The sequence below is a fragment of the Aphis gossypii genome, chromosome 3, assembly GCF_020184175.1.
Source record: "Aphis gossypii isolate Hap1 chromosome 3, ASM2018417v2, whole genome shotgun sequence".
Taxonomy (NCBI): domain Eukaryota; kingdom Metazoa; phylum Arthropoda; class Insecta; order Hemiptera; family Aphididae; genus Aphis; species Aphis gossypii.
This window is the reverse complement of record NC_065532.1, coordinates 55,237,390-55,259,011: the sequence shown is the minus strand read 5'-3', so window position 1 is coordinate 55,259,011 and position 21,622 is coordinate 55,237,390. Positions and strand designations below refer to the sequence as shown.

Sequence of the window (21,622 nt, the reverse complement as noted above, 5' to 3'; positions counted from 1 at the left end):
TAAAATCTTAAAACAAAATAATAACTTAACAGCACTAAACAGTAAACACCGTAAAACGGTATTTCCAATTTCGGTTTATAAATATTGACATATCCAGTTTCTCACGAATAATTATTTTAGATTTAGACTTGGCTGTTTACGCACATGGATACTACATAAAAACTATTCATATAGCAATAATTACAGTTCTACCATTAGACGCGACGAAAAATTCTCTACAAAATGCATATATAACCCGAAAAATGATAAAATCTGACTTGACCATCTTCTCACAAAAACCGTCCAACTATATTCTATACATTGGTTAAAAGTTATTTTTATTTTATTTTACATATTGTATATTTTATATTTTTTAATGTAATTTTATTTTACATGCTTATTATATTTCTTATTATAATATTTTCTACTTTATGATTATTATTTCTTATAGTTTTAAAAAAATATTTTTTTTTTTTTTGTAATATTTAACTACCATATTGTGAGAAAGTTGTTATTGGTTTTCAAAATGTCATTAAACAAGGTATAGTTTTTATTATTCCTATTTATATTATTACACATTATTAAATATGTTAAGTAATCACTCTTAGAATATTTTGAGCTATTAAATATATAACAAGGCATTTACACAGATTAATATTTATTTAAACATATCTTATGTATATATATATTATAAAAAAACATTTATTATTACAAGAAAATATTACTGAAGAAAAAATAGTATTTACATAATATAAAGGATTAAAGTGATGCTTTAATTGTAGGTGGTTGTAGATTTGTCATAACACAACACAAAAATATAATGTTATCTATACATTCTAATAACTCTGTGGGTATTTTTTGTAATATATTATAAATTTTTACTCTTTGAATTGACCTTTCAACATGAATCCTAACACTGGCAATTTGGTAGGTATTTATAATTTCATCTTGAGTTAAAGTACCATTGTGCATAAAAGGAGGCACGACTAATATAGAGTTGTTTTCACCTACAGCAGTTTTTATTCCTGGAAAGCCTTTATCACCTATTTCATCACCTGGTTCTAATAAATTTAAAAATCCTGAATCATTAGTTATAAAACTATCACTTGATCTACCCCCATAAGCTTTAGAAATAAATGTTATCATGCCATTTGGAGCAATAACAATTAAAAACTTACAAGTGTAAGGTGATTTATAATTTGAATACATAAACACTCGTTGATTAACATTGGGAGGCTGCTCTGTTTTTATCTCAGTACAATCAATTATTGCTCGACAGTTAGGATAATGTAACTTAAATGCCATTGGTAAGGTAGAAATAATTGTCTGCTTGTTTGGCCAAAATATAAATGATTTAGTATTGGACACTAATATTGATAACAAAGATTTAAAAATGCGTGATAAAAATGATGTAATTTGAAAAATATTGATATTTCTGTAAATGTTATTCCTAATTCTATTTTAATTAAACATAATAATAGCCTATTTTCCTTGCTCTTTTTTGAATGGCACCGTTGTGGAACATATGTAAGAAATAAATTAAAAATCTCCTGATTTATTCCAGCAATAGAAATTAAGTGTTTTTCATTTTTAATTAAATGGTAACCACAAAAATATTCTAATGCTGAATCTATACAACCTACACTAGCATCTACCATTACAGGTTTAAAGTATAAAATTTCAATACTAACAATATTTGCTTGAGTACCAACACTGTTGTTAGAAAATTCACAACTAAATTCAAAAGTATCATTCACAATAACTGAAGAACATTGAATAGCTACATCTTTTTTAACAATACTATTATTATTATTTTGTGATTCTGGTAAATTGTCGGATTCATGTAAAATATTTAAATCTATATTTGATACTTCAGATGTACTGTTATTGTAGATGGATCTTTTAATGTGACGATCAAAGCGGTCGGTACTCTCTTTTGGTAAATTGCTTTGTTTGTAAATAGTAGGAAATAATGTAGGACTGTATATTGGGCTCTGAGGATGTTTGGAATATTGACCACCAATGAAATGGGTGCTACATATTCTGAAATAGGAAGTAGGCTCCCATTGTTTATTTTCAGCACTGAAAAAATTTGCATACCTGCTTAATAATAATATAAAGCAAATTTACCTAATACCTATTAAATAAACACAATTAAAGCATTACTAAACTGTTTGCACAAACAATAAATTATGACTATTTAACAATGTTTTTGGGTAAACCTTCTATATTCTAACAAAGATTGTTTATATTGTTGACATTTAAATGTCATAAAACAATCACAGTTACTTTTAGCTCACTTTTTTCGTTTAACAGCATTTATCCATTTCTTTCTTTGATCAATGTCATGAGGCTTAGATGGAAATCGAAATAATTTAATTGATTCAATTTTACTTTGTTTATTTGAACAATTAACCACACAGCACATTTGGTGACTTTTACTTTTAATTTTCGACATAGCGTGACTAAAAGTTAAAAACAAAAATACCTAGTAATACTACCGAATTATTATTTACAAATTACAATAAATGTTTTAGTATAAATTATATTTTAAACGTTGGGTTAACAATGAACATACCAAAACTACGATTTGTGATTTGTATCTCGTTTACGTATTTCGTAATAAAGATAACTGATAGTCATTACCAAGGTGTATTTATCAGGTGTCGACACTCCGCTTATCAATTGAACGAAAAATCTACACCAGTTGAGATTGCAACCATGAGCGCTAGCTACCCTCAGAGGGCCGAAATCAATGTGTATGCTATATTTATAACATAGGTACCTACTACCTACATTGGCCGAAATTGAACTCACCATTACACTATATTACCAGAGGTGTTCCCAATATTTTTTTTAATAGTATACTCAATCATCAAAAACCAAAATATAAACATTTAAAATACATTACAAATATTTTTATTATTGGTTATATAAGAGTAAAGCCGGTAAAGAGCGTGTTAATAATATGTAAACAATTTTAAATAGATTTTTTACAAATCCTCTTTAAATTATACCTCGTCAATCTTTATAAATACTAAAAAATAAAGAGTATGACTTTTTCAGTCATAAATAATTGACGTAAATATGGTAAAATTACTTAATTAAATTAATTTTGTTTTTTCCTTTGTATATGATTTGAGTGTATGCACTATATTTATAATTTTGACATTTTGTAAAAATATTTTGAGAGTTAAAATCGCAAATAAATTGAGACTTGAGAGCATACTCAGTATACCGATATTATTGAAAAAAAATCTTGAGAGTATACGGCGTATATGTAGTATACTCTATGGGAACACCACTGTATATTACATATTATAATAATTCTTTTAGCGGATACCTTTAATATAATTACACTTCATTTCCTTACTGGCTTACTAGTTTTTATAATTTCTTAGAATCTAATACTCAATATTGATAAATTTAAAAAAAAACAATGCCACTCAAGTGCTTTGTACCTAGTTGTAACACTTGCTTGTTGACTGATCGCAAAAGGTTACAGAATGAAGGAAAAAAATATCCTTCGATATTCCATCCCCCCGAGGTAATAGATAAATAAATCGTCATATTAAAAGCTATAAGTGTCTAACTGTTACTTGTTAGTATAACAACAAACCAATTTTATATGTAGATTGTAGATGTTAACTATTAAGTATTTGTTAGTACAGTCTGTTGACTGTTGTAGTATGTGTTTTCAAACGAATATTAAGTTTTAAATACCTTACCGTTGAGGTATTTTTTTTTTGTTTGATTATTTAATATTCTTTATTTCATTAGTATTTGAAAGCCAAAATTTAGGTTTTCAAATGAGCCAATCTTAATATGGTCTAGTTTTGTAGAACATGGTTGATATTTGGAATAGAAAAATAGGTACCAAGAGCAGATAAAACTTTAAGTATTAAAGATGGAGTATGCCAACTTCATTTTACACCTAGTGATATACATACAACTAAAGTATGTATAGATTCAGATGGCAGTGAAATTGTATACCCACTCATTAGACCCAAATTGAAATTTGAAGCAGTCCCTTGCATATTTCCAAATTTACCATCATATTTAAGCTCAAAAAATTTGAAAAAACGTAAACCCCCAGTTCAGAGAACAATAACTTTTGTTAAAGAAAAAAGAATAAAGTCAAGTTCTAACAATGTAAGATTATAATTTTAAATAATAATAATCAATTAAATAAATTTCAATGCTAAAATAAAATAAATACATTTTATTTATCAGTGTTCTAAAGAATTGCTTCCATCGTCTTATGAAGATACATCTACTGAATTAAATAACTTTCTGACTGAACAATCATCTGAAACAAAAGATATAGTAACATTTAATATTCATCTAAATGGAAAAAATATTAAATTGCCTGGACCAATGTGGAGGTAACATACCGATGGTTTTGAGGAAACTATATTTACACACATCAATGGAATTCTCAATGATAAATGTGTTAAATTTATTACTCTCCTACAACAGCTAAGGTATTTTCGTACAATATTGATAGTTAATATGCACAAAAAGTACCATGTTACATTGTTACATTTCCTATAAATATAGTGTTTCATAAGAGGCAATGACATAGGTTTTGAAACAAATGTTGATAGTTGTGATGACGTGGACAATTTGTTAACTAAAATAGAAAATATGAAATTATTCCCCGGTTTCATCTTAAATAGTTCACAACAATGGTCTCCCAGATGTTTATTAAGCATCAAAGGGAAAGAATCTAGATGCACACATTGTTCTTACAAAAATAAATATTTAAGTAAAATAAAATTTGTATCAGTGAAGTTATCAAAATTATATAACAAAAAACCACAACAACCACGTAGACTTTCTAAAAGGGTAATCTTGTATTGTAATTTATAATTAGATACTTTAGAATTATTACAAAGTTTTTAAAATTTGTAATCTTTCAAAAATGTTAAATAGGTTAATATTATGGAAACTAATATCCATAGTTTAAAAAAAAGTTTTTCAAAATTAAAAGAAGAAAAAGTAAACTGCTTGATTAAGGACCTTCCTGAAAAGCAGCAAGAAGCTATTAAAATGTGCTTTAAAGCATGTTCAGCCCCAATCCGTCATGGTGTAAGATATACTACTAATTGGGTGTACGAATGTATTTTGATGAAAATTAAAAGTCCTGCTTATATCAAAAGATGTATAGGGAAAAAATATTGCCTTTACCATCAACTGTGACTTTACAACGGTACATAAAAAATTAAACCAGCTTATGGATTTCATACTAGTACTTTCCGAATGCTTGAGAAAAATCTAAAATATCAAAAGTGCAGAGCGTCATGGTAATTTTGTCACATAAACAATTAAATGTAAAAAAAAATGATTTTAAATCAACTTTTTAGGTTGCTTACTTCTAGATGAGATGTCACTTTCGCCTTCAGTGACATTTAATAAATCTACTCTGAATGTTGATGGACTAGTTGACTTGGGTAAATATACTCCAGAACGATAAGAAAACGATCATGCCTTAGTGTTCATGTATCAACCATATCAAGGACCATGGATTTAAGCAATTGGAGCATTTTTAAGTAAAGGTGCAGCTCCTAATGAAGTTCTTCAAAAGTTATAGTTGAAGCAGTGATACTGTTAGAAATATCAGGATTTAAAGTACACAATGTTGTTACTGATGGAGGTCTTTGGAATAGAGGCATGTGGAACTCATTTGGTATAACAAATATAAATGTCAGTTGTCAACATCCAATGGATTCTGAAAGAAGGTTATGGTTTATATCCGACTTTCCACATTTGATTAAAACTATGTGGACAGGAATACTTAAAAATAAAATCCTGAAGGTAGGGTATAATTTATATTTATCAATCAAATAAAAAGCCTATTGATACAGTTATTAATTTACAATAATCTTCTTTCAAAATTATAAATCTATTTATAGACTCCTGAAGGTTACATAAAATTTGAGTATTGGAAATATTTGGTTCAACATAATGAACTAAAACATATTAAACTTTGTTACAAACTAACAAAAGATCATTTGTTCCCTCAACATTTCCAAAAAATGAATATTAAAATGGCCATGGTTGTGAGTTATCTAACAAAATGTGTATTACAATTTAACAGTATTCAAAAAATTATAGATATGTGTATTTGAATTAGTTTTTCAGTAAAACAGTAGCTGATTGCATGGAAGAATTATTAAATAGAGGAGACAAAATTTCATTGGTTGTGAACCTACAGTAAAATTTATAAGAAAAATAAATGATTTAGTAGATGTATTAAATTCAAATACTGAAAACACAGTCTACAAGCTGACCTAAATTCTAATAGCAACAAAGTAGATAATATACATATTTGCTAAAATATATTAAAAGAAATATGTTTTTTTTTTTTTAATTAGATACTCAGTGACTTTAAAAACTATATTGAAACTTGGATGCTTGAAATTCAAGACAAAAATCTTCGATTTACCAGTCAAACTGAAAGAGGTTTGATAGTTTCTATAAAAGGGACTTTGGATCTAATTCAATTTTTGAGTCAGAATGTGGGTTATAGATATCTAATGACGAAACGAATTAATCAAGATACATTAGAGGTACCTATTAATTTTGTATAATATAAAAAATGATATTAACAATTATAAAAATTTATAAAATTCATTATAGATAAGTCACAGGTACAATTTTTTAAAGTATTTACTTATTTTGATCACTTAAATGTATTGAGTAAAAGGTTTATAGTTGTTACGGTAAATTTTTATACTTTGTGCTAGAAATAATTAATTATGTAATTTAAATACAAATAAACCATACATTATGTTAATCAATGTACTGACCTGTGTATTTAGCATTTCTTCGGTATTGTACGTCAAGCATGTGGATCCAACCAACATCCAGATCCAAGGCAGTTTGTTCAAATTTATAGATTAATGTCTTGTTACTCATTAATAAAGCCCCCAAGGGGCAGTAATGTAAGTGGTGGGGACATATTAAAGACACTTATTGATATTAAACCTACTAATGAAGAAGACATCCAGAAGAAAGCTGATCTAGAAATTAAATTAGACAATTTATTAGTTAACTGTGAATTTGAAGTGTTGAGTGATCATTTATATTTTGAAAATGAAAACCAAAGCAATATTGATAAAAGTGCACTTACATATTTTGTTGGTTATGTTGCACGAAATGCAAAAAAACATTCAATAGCTAAAAACTGTACAACCTGTTTTAATTCAATTGTTTCAAGCAACAACCAAAACATTCCCAACACTGATGAAGAAAGATTCATTAATCTGCGAAATGAAGGTCATTTATTTATTCCAACAGAAAACTTAATGGAACTTATTTATAATTTAGAAACAACCATCATTCATGTCCTAAAAAATTATAAAATGAATAAACATATTTTGGATCATGGTTAGTACAGAACATTTAACTACCTAGACAATTGTATTATGCCCATATATTTGTAAAAATAATGTTTATTTCTTATAAATTCTCTAGTTATGGATGAAATAAGCGTGCATGGCATTTCAACAAAAGTTGGTTGTGCAAATCGTCAGCATCAGTTAACAAAATATATTGTGAAGTTTTATTTGAATACAAGGATGATATTTGCTTGAAGAAAACATAACGAAATGGTCTCAAACAAAAAAAAAAAAACAGAAAAACGATTAAAAAAAATTTCAAGAATTGTTTAATGCTTAATAGTAATAAAATATAATATAAATAATATAATACCTACCTATATTAATTATTATTGTATTGTTTTATTTTAACAATTCACACCACCCACCTCGTTTTAATTTAGCCAACAGATATACTCGTTAACACTTGCACATATAAATATTAATAAAATAGTTCACATTTCATATAAATAATAGGATAAATATTAAATAATACGAAATTTCAAATTAAACATGGGACATTTTGAAAATAATCGGCCCTCTAAGGGTAGACAGCGCTCCCTAGCGGAATATACAAGTGGAGTAATAATTTCGTTCATTTCATCAACGGGCGGCGTTTGTGAGTGTCGACACCTGATAAATACACCTTGGTCATTACCCTCCAAAACTTATACAATAGTCCACGGAGCGCGCTGCATTACAACTTGCACGATGCCTATTTAATAATGTTATGCAACACCGCTTTATCGTCCGTTGTCCGCCGTCCGTTATTTTTGTTTGGTTATTTTATGTGTCCGTAATTATTATACTTACATGTCATCTTCGTTCATTATATTGTCGCCGTGAATTATTATGTAAGTTACCTGCCGACGAGCTAACGGCCATCGTCCAATTATTATCAATTATATTATATCATTACCATAGCCAAAGGCATACGTTTTTATATTGTTAGTCAGTCTCTCTCCAGCGTTTACGCATAAACGCATTTTTATCGCCTTGTTGGTTTTTTATTTGTGGAAAATATAAAGTCGTGGGCGCGAATCGCCACATTTATTATTGTATTTGCTTGGACGCTAATCGTCAATTTGTTTTATTATTATATTATATTATATATAGTGTGTGCTAATCGCCAACCTTTATTATTTATATTGTGAGCGCGAATCGCTACTTTTTATTATTATTATATTTCATTGGCGCTAATCGCCATATTTTATATTATACCTATTTATTTTATTGTAAGCGCGAATCGCTACATTTGGTATTTACATTGTGTAAGCGCGTTAATCGCCATAATTTGTGATTTTTTATTAAGACAATAATTGTACCTGTCATATATTTATTTTGTGTGTTATTTAAATTATTTCGTGTGTGTGTGCAATTATTATATAGGCTTTTTTAGGTAGCGGCTGGCCAGCAGTGCTCCACAAATTGTGAGTTTTTATTTATTTATTATTATTTATATTTTTACCTATTATTTTATTATTGCCTGTTGATACTGTTATTATTATTATTATTGGCTGTGCCAAACTGGCAATTTAATTTATTATATTTTATATTGTTGAGCCACAAGGGCCGTAATTATTATCTTTTTTGTTTATGAAACTATTATTTTATATTTACGTGTTGCTGTGAATTTTTTACATATATTATATTCATCAATTATTACCCTAATACAGCAACGCTAGTTACCACATTTTGTTTTACCATTTTATTATATTATTAGTTACCCTTTTTCTTTAGTATTTAACATATTCGAGACGGATCACGCGCATAACGCGTGATACCTATATTACTGTTATGGACTACGCATTTTGACGGGCGTTATTTATAGTGGACGGGGCGTTTTTAACGGGCGGGACCATTTTCCTCCAAAAACGAGATACCGTTTTCCTCCACTGTCCATTTTCCGCCAAAAACAAAAAAGGTTGGTTTCCATTTTCCTCCACATTATTTTTGACTAAAATTATGTCTATTTTCCTCCAATATTTTAGTCAGTGTTTTTATTATAAAAATAGAGTATGGCTAGATTACATTTTGCGCGTATTTGTTGATTAAATTCTTGTCGCGTTTTTATCGGCTAGGGAAAAACGCTAGTCCAAGTGTTCCACAGCACACGCGGTTTATAACAGTAGATTTTAACTTTGATTAAGCCTAATAAAGATACGTACAAACAACATATGGGTATATACGTATATATTTATATTGTGTATCATCAATACAATTGTCACTGATTATTATGATTAAACACATTGAGATAAACAGACACACGAATATACTAAATACTCGTATCAATAAGACTATATTTTTAGTAGTTTACCCGACTTTACCGTACGCCGATAGTGTCTATTACGTGTTTTATAGTTTAGCAAGTTTTAATTTTTAACATGTCTGAAAAAGCGACGTTCGTTGAAAGTTCTCGAGGAAAACCTTTGATAATTCGTGATAGTTACAAGTATTTCTTAGCATATAAGTTAAAATCTGAATTATCACGTTGGCGATGTTGTTTAACGACTTGTCAAGCAGTTATATACACTGATAAAAATGAAGAAATAGTAGCCGATGAGTTACACAAAAATGTACATAATCATTTACCATCGCCAAAAAAAGTAAATCGACAAATAGTGAATAATGCATGTAAGCGAAAAGCAATTGACGATTTATTCTCACGACCGAAAAAGTGATACTTAAGGAATTAGGACAAAGTTCTGCCGACTGTTCAATTTTTGATGATACCGATATTCATAAATCAGGAAAAATATTTATACTGCCCGTCAATCTTTGCTGCCGAACCTGCCGAAAAATGTTGAAGAGGTACATTTTGCAATCAACAATATGGATATTAAAACTACTTCTGAAGAACAATTTTTACTAGTTAATGATGATAGTAAAATGTGTTAATATTTTCTTGTTACCAAAACTTGAAATTTTTATGAATCTGAAATATTTATTGCGATGCTACATTTACATACAGTGCTAAACATTTTTAACCAAATGTTTACAATACATGGCTTTAAAAACGGACATTATATACCTGTTGTGTTTTGTCTTCTAGTTAATAAATCCACTGATACATATATTAATACATTTAACCATATTATACTTAAATGCATTGAATTAAAATTGACAATAAACCCAAAATCAATCACAATTGATTTCGAGCAAGCTATTCATGATGCTGTTTCTACAGTATGGCCTGATACCTAATAGTTGGCTGTAGATTTCACCTGACACAATCATGGTTTCGGAAAATCCAAAATCTCGGTTTAGTTCAATACTATAAGGAAAAAACTCTGAAATTGGGTCTTGGATAAGAAACACGTTTGGACTCATTTCTAAGTCCACAGAAGTTTCCAAATGTTTTATTGAAGATTTTATGAGTATTATACCAAACGATCAAAGAGTGAGTCAGTACGCTGATTATTTAACTGGTACGTATATTTCGGAAATTCTATATTTCCGCCAGTTATTTGGGCAGAATCGTCTTCTTCGTTATCAAGAACCACTAATGCATGCGAGTCTTTCCACTCTCATTTCAAAGAAAACTTTATAAAGAAAAGTCTAATATATTTATGTGGTTTTTTATATCATAAAGCAAACTCAAACAAATATTTATTGTAAAATGAGAAGTATACATGTTCCAAAAAAAAATCAAAGGATTACCGAGCAAACAAGCGTCGTGGAGCAATCGACGATGCAATTATCAAATTACAAAACGGAGAAATGTCTAGGTATGTACCTAATTACAAAAAGTGAAATAATTATTCATATTATATCTAATTTTTATTTTCTTCCAACAGGTATTCATTTGTTGCTGAGATGTCTTATAATTATAAGAAAATATAATATTATTTACTGCAGTGATTTTACTATATTTTATATCTTTTATTTTACATATTATATATTAACTAATTATATTTTATTAATAGATTCATGCATTTTTATCGACATGCATACTTTTTTATTATATTCATTATCTTTTTACTATATTTTATATTTTACATATGTCTGGTTGCGTTATCACCCAATCCCTTTTTATTAACTAATTTTTTATTATTATTTTATTTATTAATTGATGCATTTTTATTGACGTGAGTACTTTTATTATATATTTCTCTTTTTAGCCACCTGCCAAGTTCAGCGCGTACGGTGTATTATTATAATATTACACATTATACTTTAAAATTTAAATATTTGATTTGTTATTTTTTTTTTTTAATTTAATATTCTGATAAGAATAACGATTTTATTATTTTATTTATTGGAGGAAAATGATCAAAAAAAATTTTTTTGGAGGAAAATGGACAGTGGAGGAAAACGGTATTTCGTTTTTGGAGGAAAATGGCTACGGCCTTTTTAACTTTTTTCAAATACTTATTACTTCGTTAGTATTAACCGATTTTGAAAAACAAAAAACCTATTAACAAAACAGGTATTATTTAATATAATTAAATATACAACACACAATAGTAAATTATTCTATTCATATAATTATTTTATCAAAATGTACTGTTTTTAACATAAAAAAAAAAAGTCGACCAGCATAATAAAGTGCTAAATAACTAAAAAAAATCAATATTATTACAAATAAAAATTAAATATAATAATTACAACCCATACTTTTGTTTTGTATGATAAGTTTCAAAACATTGATCAACACATAATGGTACATCACATATTTTACAACAGTAAGGAGTTTCTTTTCTTCCTCGTATACCATTCATATATTTCCCTTTATAGGCGCACACTTTACAAACTCTCCTAGGGTTCTTCTTTGAAGGTGTAGATGGAATTCTTGTAATAAAATGACGACCGACTAGTCTATTTGAACTGAACTTTCTATGGGATTAACTCTTTCGTTATTTGTATGCTTTCCTGCTTTTTCCGACAATTGTTGACCCAAATTTATAATAAAATTTCGTATAGTAGTTTTTTGATGAGTTTTTTTTTTTTAATACAAAACTATTTACAACAGCTATCATAAACAAATGGAAAAACATTTTTTTCCACCATTTCAATGTTTTTCTTTGAAAAGGATAATAAGAAACCATTTGATCACCGTGATCAACACCGGTTTTATTCAAATTATAATCGACAATCGCTAATGGTTTAAACTTTTCAATAGGACCTATTTTAGACCTTACTGTTACGGGTGTCATATCAGCATTATGAACAGTTGATAACATTAATACATCTCGTGTATCCTTCCATTTTATGCAAATTAGTGGTCCTTGTCTAGCAAATGTCATTTCTCCTTTTTTTAATTTTTCTTTTATAATTTCTTTAGTCAATCCTCGACGATTTGACATAACAGTTCCAACGGCATTAGTATTTTTTTCCCATAATGATTTTAAAACTGTCGGACTGGTGTAGAATCTATCCATATAAACTGTATGGCCTTTATAATAATATTCAGATAAAAGTCTATCAAATAATGCAGTAATTGAATTATCTGTATCATTTTTACCGGAGTAAATTTCAAATTTTAATGTATAGCCGTTCAAAGGATCAGATAAAATATATAATTTCATTCCGTATTTGTTAGGTTTATTTTTCATGTATACTTTGAAATGAACTCGACCTCTAAATGGACAAACTCCTTCATCTATTGTTAAATTTTTGAATTGCCTGTTTGATAAGTTTCACTCATTTTTTTATTTATATAATCAACATAAGGACGTATTTTGAATAAGGGTCATAATTATTATTTCCTCTCGAGACATAATTAGAATTGTTATTTAAATGTAACATCGAAAAATTGACAAAAATCTATCTCTTGACATTATTTTTGATGCAAAAGAACTATGTATAAATGGATTTTTTGACCAAAAATCTTTAAGATGAGGTTTTGGGATTATACACATGTGTAAAATGATTGAAAAAATGCATATTATCAGATATTTTTACGGGTTCCATTTTTGCCAAATACAATTAGATTTTTAAAGCATTTTTTCTTCGAAGTGATCTGATACACGTAAATGCATATCTATTTGTTTCTTTTTTTATTAATTTGATCATTTGAATTGGAAAAAAAAAATTAAAAATATCAAATTCAGTTGACTGAAAATTTATATTGTTGGACATACTAGATGTTGATGTAAATTTGTGAGGTTTGGGTAACGTATTATTTTTATACCATGGCAGTTGAGTAAAATCTACTTGTCTATTTACTCTCCCCTTTTGAGCTTGTACATTGTGAGAGACCGGAGTGGTATTTCGTGACGGTTCAGTTATACCAATTTCAGTTTCTTCGTCCAAATCGTCAAATCCCCAAGTACTACTATTTAAAACCTCATCATCACTTTGAATATCGTTCTCTCGTTCACTTGAATTAATATTTTCATTTAAAGGAAGAGCTAATACATCCTCATCTTCACGTAATACATTATAATTATTTTGAATGATTTCCACTAGATTAAAATCCATCGGCTGAAGCTCAGTCAATGAGGGTTCACTATCAACATCATCATTATCGTCATCGAATACACTATCCTCTCCATCTGATTTGTCATCATCTTTTTCAGAACCACTATCGTCCATAAACTCATTTAAAATATTTAAGACATCATCATCAGTGATTTTTTTTGACATTTTAGTAAATAATTATAGTAAACAAGTCTATCAATTTTAGTAATGGCAAAAGTATTACTTACTAGTCATATAGAAAAACACGACGACTGCTCTTTGCAATGAATCGACAGGAAATAAGAAGTAAAAATAATAATTCGTTTTAACTTATATTATATTATTATGTAGTTTTTGTTTAGTATTAATGGTAAATTTCAGTATTAAATTTTAAATAGTCTTTCTATAAATATGCAATGCAATTCATTGAGTTTAAAATATTTCTGATGAAAAATATGTCAATATTTGATATACACACAGTGTATCATTATTATTAATATTATTCTATAAACGGCACTTCGGCTTCTTTCATGCTCAATTATACATATCCCGGGTAGCAATTTTGGTATCAGAAAAGTGCCAAAACTGATCAAAATGGTCCAGGACCGTTCCTATATGGTGACGGACTAGTGCCTCCACTGGTCCCATGGCAATTTTGAATACTGAATATTAACATTGCAGGACCGTCCTAAACTCTTAAATGGCACGTTCCAGGAAAGTGCTCTGGTGAATTACTTATCTATAGGCTAGTCTAAGGGGGGGCTTCAGCCCCCATATCCCCCCCTTGTATCCGCGCCTGTGTACATTCTACCATGATTGTAGCTAGTATTCTCTATATTCACTATTAATTTTTTTTTTTTTTGTTGAAATGACTTAAAACCAGCAATAACTTTTTATGAAGATTTGATTACAGAAAATTACAAATTACTTGATAATGGATTTGAATTTTGTAATCAAAAATGGTCCAATAAAAAAAATTGTATTCCAAAAAGTTCCTTGGATACAATACTTTAGTGTCCAGAAGAATTGTTTCCAAATATAAATATTTTTTTAAAATTTCTATTTTTATTACCAGTATCAACTAGCTGCAACAGTCGAAAGAAGTTTTTCTACTTTAAAAAGAATAAAGCCGTATTTAAGGAACTCTACAGTTGAGACAAGACTAAATGATTTAGTGCTGATGAATTTTCAAAGAGGTATATTGATTCTGAAGTAATAATTAATATGTTTGCTTCATAAAAAGAAAGAAGATTAGATTTTGAATTATTAAAAAATTGTTTAATTATTTACATCTTTGGTTTTTTTTTTTTTTAATTATTATTATCAAAGTTGGTAAAATCTGTATTTTTAGTTAATTTTACAATTATTTAATTGACTTCATTTATACCTAATATAGTTCTTATTTATACGACTAAATTAAAAATAAAAGGAAAAAAGTTATAAGTATTGAAAAACAATATTATAATAAGTATCTATAGTAAATAAATATGTTCCCAAATTTGTTCCTGAATTTCTAACTAATTTAATTTAAATTAATAAAATAAGATGTTTTGAAGGTTAAATTCTGTTTTATAAAATATGTTTGAGTATGGGTTTGAGACCTAAATCAGAAATTCATATCTTCAAATATAATAAAATCTGTATTAAAAAAAAAAAAATTATTATTAAGATAAAAAGGTATTGTTTAATTTGAAAAAAAAAATTGTTGAAAATCATATTAATTATTATTAGCATTTTCTTCGTTATTTATTTTTGCTTTTTCCTTTTCAACATCCCTCTTGGCGTGTTTTACAAAGTTTTCCACGGTGCATTCAAACTTTATTTCCTCTTCATCTGTAGTGCGAAACCCTGATGTAGCTTCTGAAATAAAATGTATATTTGATATTTTGATTAATGTATTTTTTGTAGATTGATAATAAGGAAGAAATAATAATATTGAATGTTATAAAATGTATCATTATAATAACTAACGTTTAGTTAAATAGTAAAATGGAGTATCATGGAAATTTAGCCTCCTGCCTTTTCCTTTAAATGTATATTGCATAGTCAATTGTTTGCTGATGAGTGCTTCTAAGCATGAAACTGTGGCCCTGCAACTCGTCACTTTTTCCACATTTGGATTTTTTATCATAATTTGATGCCTTAAATAATTTATCTACAACAAGATACAAAACATATAAATAACAAATACATAATTATTATCTAATATTAAATTAATTTCTTACAATATCCATTTCAGAATTTTTGTCGGAATCCAAAAAACTTTTTAATATTGCTATTTGTACATTATTCTGCAATGGAAAAATGCCTTCTAATGAAGATGGCAACTTTTGTATTGGACATGATATCGGCCTCATTTTCTTATTGCTAGCACATAATAAACTTATTTTTTGGTCAGTTATTTGTTGATTGGCAATCACCTATACAAGGCAGAAAAATGTGTACACTACTAATGTCTAATACACACTTTAAACATTTATTTTAAGTACAAAAATCAAAAATATATAAAACAATATGTATAAAATCATAATAATTATAGATACCTTATCCAAAGTTTTTTGCAGGATTGTCACTTGGGTAAGAATAGGCTTAGTTGCTTTTTTATTGCATTTTCAATAATACATGCAATATCATTGTCCAAAATATTTGCTGTATTATTATGGTCATCAATTCCAATATAACTTTCTGTTAAATACATTACATTAATAACATTTAGAACGTAAATAATTATGTAGTTCAAAAGATTTGCTTATAAAATGCCGTATGTCCTTGAAAACTGGGTTAACTTTATAACTCAATTACCTACATTACTCAGTACACCATACATATTTTAGAATTCTGTCTGCGGGATATTGATGATCTGTTAGTTTAGTTTCATTTCCCGAAAACAGAATTCAAAAATATGTATGGTGTACTGAGTAATGTAGGTAATTGAGTTATAAAGTTTACCCAGTTTTTGAGGATACACAGTATAATGTAAACAAATTAATGATAATATAATATTATCGAGTTTTAAGTATATATAAGTTTATACCATTAATTGGTGCATTAGTACTACAGTTCGATATGGGTTGCATTGATATTTTGTCATCATTTAAAACAAAAAATAATTCACTGTTATTAAATACTTCTGCAAGATCATTATTAGTGCATTCACCTATAAATAATAAAAGGACTATATATTAATATAAAAATATTATTCTTATAGCCTAGGTTCTCTATTATAACTGTAAGATTGCAATTGTATACCTATCTCCAAACTGTTTTTCTTCAAAGAAGAATTATTTTTGGTTGATACATTTCTCAAATGATCATCATTATTTAAAAATGTTGTGAGTGTATTACATGAAGAAAGTAATAAAGTATCAGCTGTACTATTAATGCTGCAAGAATTGTCTAAAACACACAATTTAATGTCTGATTATATATGTAGTTTCTATTATATAAATTATAAAACATTTTTAATTTGAAGTTTGTATACCTGTCATTGTGCTAGTTTTTTCAATATCAGTAGAATTGTTTTCAGTTAACACTCTTTTTATAATACTGTCGTTATCCACATTGATTATAGATGCATTAGATGAAATTTCAGTTGTTGTGCCAGTGATGCTGTTAGAATCATCTGAAATATAATTTTGTTTTGTGGTTATATATAGGTAAATAAGAGTTATTGATATAATATAAATATACCTTCACTGTTTAATACTGTATTTGAATTATTTACTAATGATGTCTTATTAGTTATAGTTGTAGCTTCAATAGAATTTATCGCTAAAGCGGTTTTTTTTTTTTTTTTTTGAAATAGCAACATCAAGAATCAAGCTATTATTTGCAGAATTATTTTTTTGTTCAAATGGATGGAGTGGTAAATGTTCATTGGACACAATGTTCAATAAATTATCCATAACAACTTCGTGTTTTTTTTTTAGTTTCTTTTGAGCTTTACTCATGTGATTATTTTTATATAATTTTAATTTAGTTTCTGAAGTGGAAATAATCTCATCCTCGGATTCTTGTTGGTATTTTGAATTTTTCTTTTTTTTTCTTTTGCATGTATTTATTTCTTCATCATTATCACAATTATTATTTTTTGTTTCACAATCAGAACCAGATAATGCTTTTGCTACGTTACGGGCCATTATAATATTATCTAGAGTGAAAACAAAATATATATTCAAATGGTTTAAAGTAACATTAGTAAAACAAATAACAAGAAGTTGGTCAAAAATAGAACAAAACATTGCTCCCATCAGAATCTAAAATTGTATAATAATAAAATTAAAATAATGTTAAATGCTACTTTACTTTATTGGAGTTAGATATCTAACTATATGGATATGAATGAGAAACATAAACATATACATTATTATATCCAAATATATATGCATATTGCAGGAAATAAGTATATTATCTACCATACACCCGACTAATGACTATACACATTATTATACAATATTTATTTTAATCATAATGGTATAGGTATAATAATATAACTAAAATACTTGCCAAATGTTGATATGCATTTGGCTGGCCAATAAGACCCATCATAATCATTGGGAACACTTTCTTGAATAATCATTTTATTAATTTGAGAAGAAGAAAAATTAATTGATATTTCAGGTGGATTATCATGTTTGTTATAAGGCCACCAACAATGTCCTTCATTGTTTTCATTTTTTTTGATAAACCAACTGGCTGGTACATGCTGAGCGTTTTCAGTGGTCCCCGTAAAAATTACTGCTGACCAAGGCATGGTAATACAATTTAATGCTAGAATAAAAATATCATAAACATATTATTATATTATATTAATGTATTTAAATTTAAATAGCATAATATAACTGATTTAAACTTACAATTATTATAATAATAGTAAATAAATAGACATAATATTAATATATAGTATAAATATATAATTTTTTTCACATAGTTATTAATTTTTTACCAATATTTACATGATAGTATAATTAAATATAATTAGGTAGTTATTTGCATACAAAATTTACATAGCCATATATATACAAAATAAATCCCTATGTATGATGTATAAGCGGCATCACTATATCGGTATTTTGAGAGTGAGATAGGTTTGATCTAAAACAAATCATTTTTTTTTCTATTTTAGATAACGGCCAAACGTTTAACATCTCTAAGTTTGAAACAGAATACATATCTAAAAATTTAGATTCACATGGTGAATCAAAAATGTTACATAATGTTTTATACTTTCTTCCAACAATAACTACTTCGGAATCACTAAATATGGAAGTAGCAATAGATTCAATAATAACTATATCTTTATTGTCCATTTGAACACAACAGTCTTGCATATTTATTCCTATTGTAAAATTGTTTGTTTTTACTCGTTTATATTGTGGATATTTAGTTGTTGAAGTTAAAGGACCTCCATTTTTAAACATGGGTTTTCCTAATAATTGTATATCACCATTCAATTGGTTTTCATCAGAATTATCATGTTTGGTTAAAGCAATTTTATCATAAAAATTTCTTCTTTCCATATATCTCCTAGCTAATTGCTGTAGTGGTTTAACAGGAGATCTAATATCCTTTTTAAGTGGTTGCATAAAACTTTCGAAAGGAAATGCTGAGCACTGATCTAACTCATCATACTTTAAGGCTTCCTTAGCTAGGTGAATAAGACCGTGAATATTGTACGTCATATGTTGGATGCCATATAAAGTTCGAAATGTTGATACAAAATATCTTAAAAGTTGATTAGCATATTCATTAAAAGTTTTGTGCATTGAAGGCGAAAGTAAAATCCTCATCGCCACGCATAGTACTATAAAATGATTATATATGTCATCTGAAACTACTCCTTTAATGCATATTACAGAAGTATACAGTAAAAATTGCCGTGACTCAGTTGCTTTCCAACGTGACGCTTGAGAAAAAGGATGTATTCTAGAATTTTCTGTTTGTTTGCGTTGAAATTCAAGTGGTATGTATGTGGCTAAACAATTAAGTCTTTTATTAACAACCTGTATTAAATTATCGGGTAATTTTGTTGGATTTTTATTAACACCAGTTATCCATAAATTCACAATTTTTAGTACAACTCCTTCACAAATTAAATGCATGTAATCAATAATAAAAGACTCAACTATTGAAAACTTAGGTATATTGACTAAAATTGTAGGTCCATTGTGATATCTTGAATCTTCATATTTTCTAAAACTTTCATCAGTTCTAAGTGGGGCATCAATTATAGGGAAACATGCTTTACTTAGCCAAATTCCTTCAATGGTACACTTAGAACAGCTTACTTTTCCAGTATGACCTAATGTATTTAAGACGAACGACTTGGCCGGAGCATCACATATAATGCCATGTAATACAATTTTCACATGTTTGTTATTGTACACTATTCCAACATTTATTAATGGTATTATTTCTTCAACAAAATCATGTAAAAAATCATTACAATCTTTTGGTTTTGATTGTCCGTGGAAAGCTCCAATAGCAAAAACTTGTTTACCTGGTATATTAGAAAAATATCCTAAAATTGGCCAAATTTCACTTTGAGTACTACGGGATATAGGCAAACCATCTATCCCTACCATCAATTGTAGAGTATTTGGAATTTTATTTGATAATTGGGTGTCAATAAGTAAACGGACAATCTCAGATGTTAAGCTAAAATGAATATATTGGCCACCAGAAATATTTCTTGATACTGTGAGAGGAGGGGTTTTTAATAATGCCCGTGAGTCCAAACACATATCTGGATGGCCATTTGATTTTAATATTTTTAACAATTCATTCAAAATTAAATGAGGTATACAATTTTTAAGTGCCCAACCAGCAATTAAATCTTGAAAAGTTACTTTTATATTTGATTCTATCATATCATACAGATCATCATCACTTAAGTTATTTTTCGAAATAATTTCTTGTTCAGTGTCTTTTTCAACAATATTATCATTTTTGTAAACTACTGCAGGAATATTATTAAAACTTTTATTTTGTGTTTCAAATATTGATATAAAATTATTTAGTTGAGAATTATTATTATTATTAGATTTGTTGCCTCGCTGGGCGGTTACGCTAAACTGTATTGAGGTTGTTAATAATATAGTAATCGTTTTATTATAATATTATTAGATTAATATATTTTGTTTTATATTTGTATAAGACTAGTGAGGGGACGTGGTTAGGCAACTTCACCAACACGTTAGGCGCTCGGGATAGGCAACTTCACTCTCGTCATTGCCATCCTCAGGAATGATGGTTGAGATGAGTTGCAACCGACACACAAGAATACCAACATACACAGACGAATTAATGGGAAACAGTTTATAAGACACAGGACGGCGAGAGGACGGAACAAGCTGGTTTGACCCCAATACCAGCACAACTTATGAACTAACTTAATTACTAAGGCAGGCAACGTTGACACTTGTACCTGAATCCGTGATGCTCTGGTCGACCTAGGCGGCCTCTCACACACCACCGGTGCTGGCGGACTTACGCGTCGTGGCCGGAAGCTGATATGTCCGCGAATGCTCGATGATCACGTCCATAAGTTGGCGCACACAAGGTTGTGCACGAACACAAGTAGGTAGGTAGATAATTGAAATCAAAAAACTTACACGCTGTGTTTTTGACTGTAAATCACTGATCGGTACGTTTTTATTAAATATTTAAATGACTCTGTTGGAGCCACCACCAGAATACACAGTACAGTATAATATATTTAACAATGACAAATGGCGCTATACTAATAGCAAACAAACACTTATAGTAATGAGCTCAACATTCGACGCATTGCGAACTTGAGCACATATTATATATAAAAAAAATACACAATATAAAATATAAAAAATTACGTGAATAAC

General features: G+C 28.2%; 1 protein-coding gene and 1 pseudogene across 1 annotated transcript; both read right to left on the bottom strand.

Moving 5' to 3' along the window:
• Positions 1 to 738: 738 nt before the first annotated feature.
• Positions 739 to 1,505, bottom strand: LOC126551111 (uncharacterized; annotated as a pseudogene).
• A 13-nt stretch (positions 1,506 to 1,518) lies between these two features.
• LOC126551110 (peroxynitrite isomerase THAP4-like) lies at positions 1,519 to 2,437 on the bottom strand. Its single transcript, XM_050203884.1, has 3 exons — positions 2,280 to 2,437; positions 1,586 to 2,061; positions 1,519 to 1,529 (listed from the first exon to the last, which is right to left on the bottom strand). The coding sequence occupies exons 1-3, from the start codon at positions 2,435 to 2,437 to the stop codon at positions 1,519 to 1,521; spliced, it is 645 nt and encodes a 214-aa protein (XP_050059841.1).
• Positions 2,438 to 21,622: the final 19,185 nt, after the last annotated feature.

Coding starts and splice junctions, on each gene's coding strand:
- LOC126551110 (XM_050203884.1), bottom strand. CDS start 2,437: ATGTCGAAAATTAAAAGTAAAAGTCACCAAATGTGCTGTGTGGTTAAT. Junction 2,062..2,279: donor AATGCTGTTAAACGAAAAAA/GTGAGCTAAAAG, acceptor AAATTTTTTCAG/TGCTGAAAATAAACAATGGG.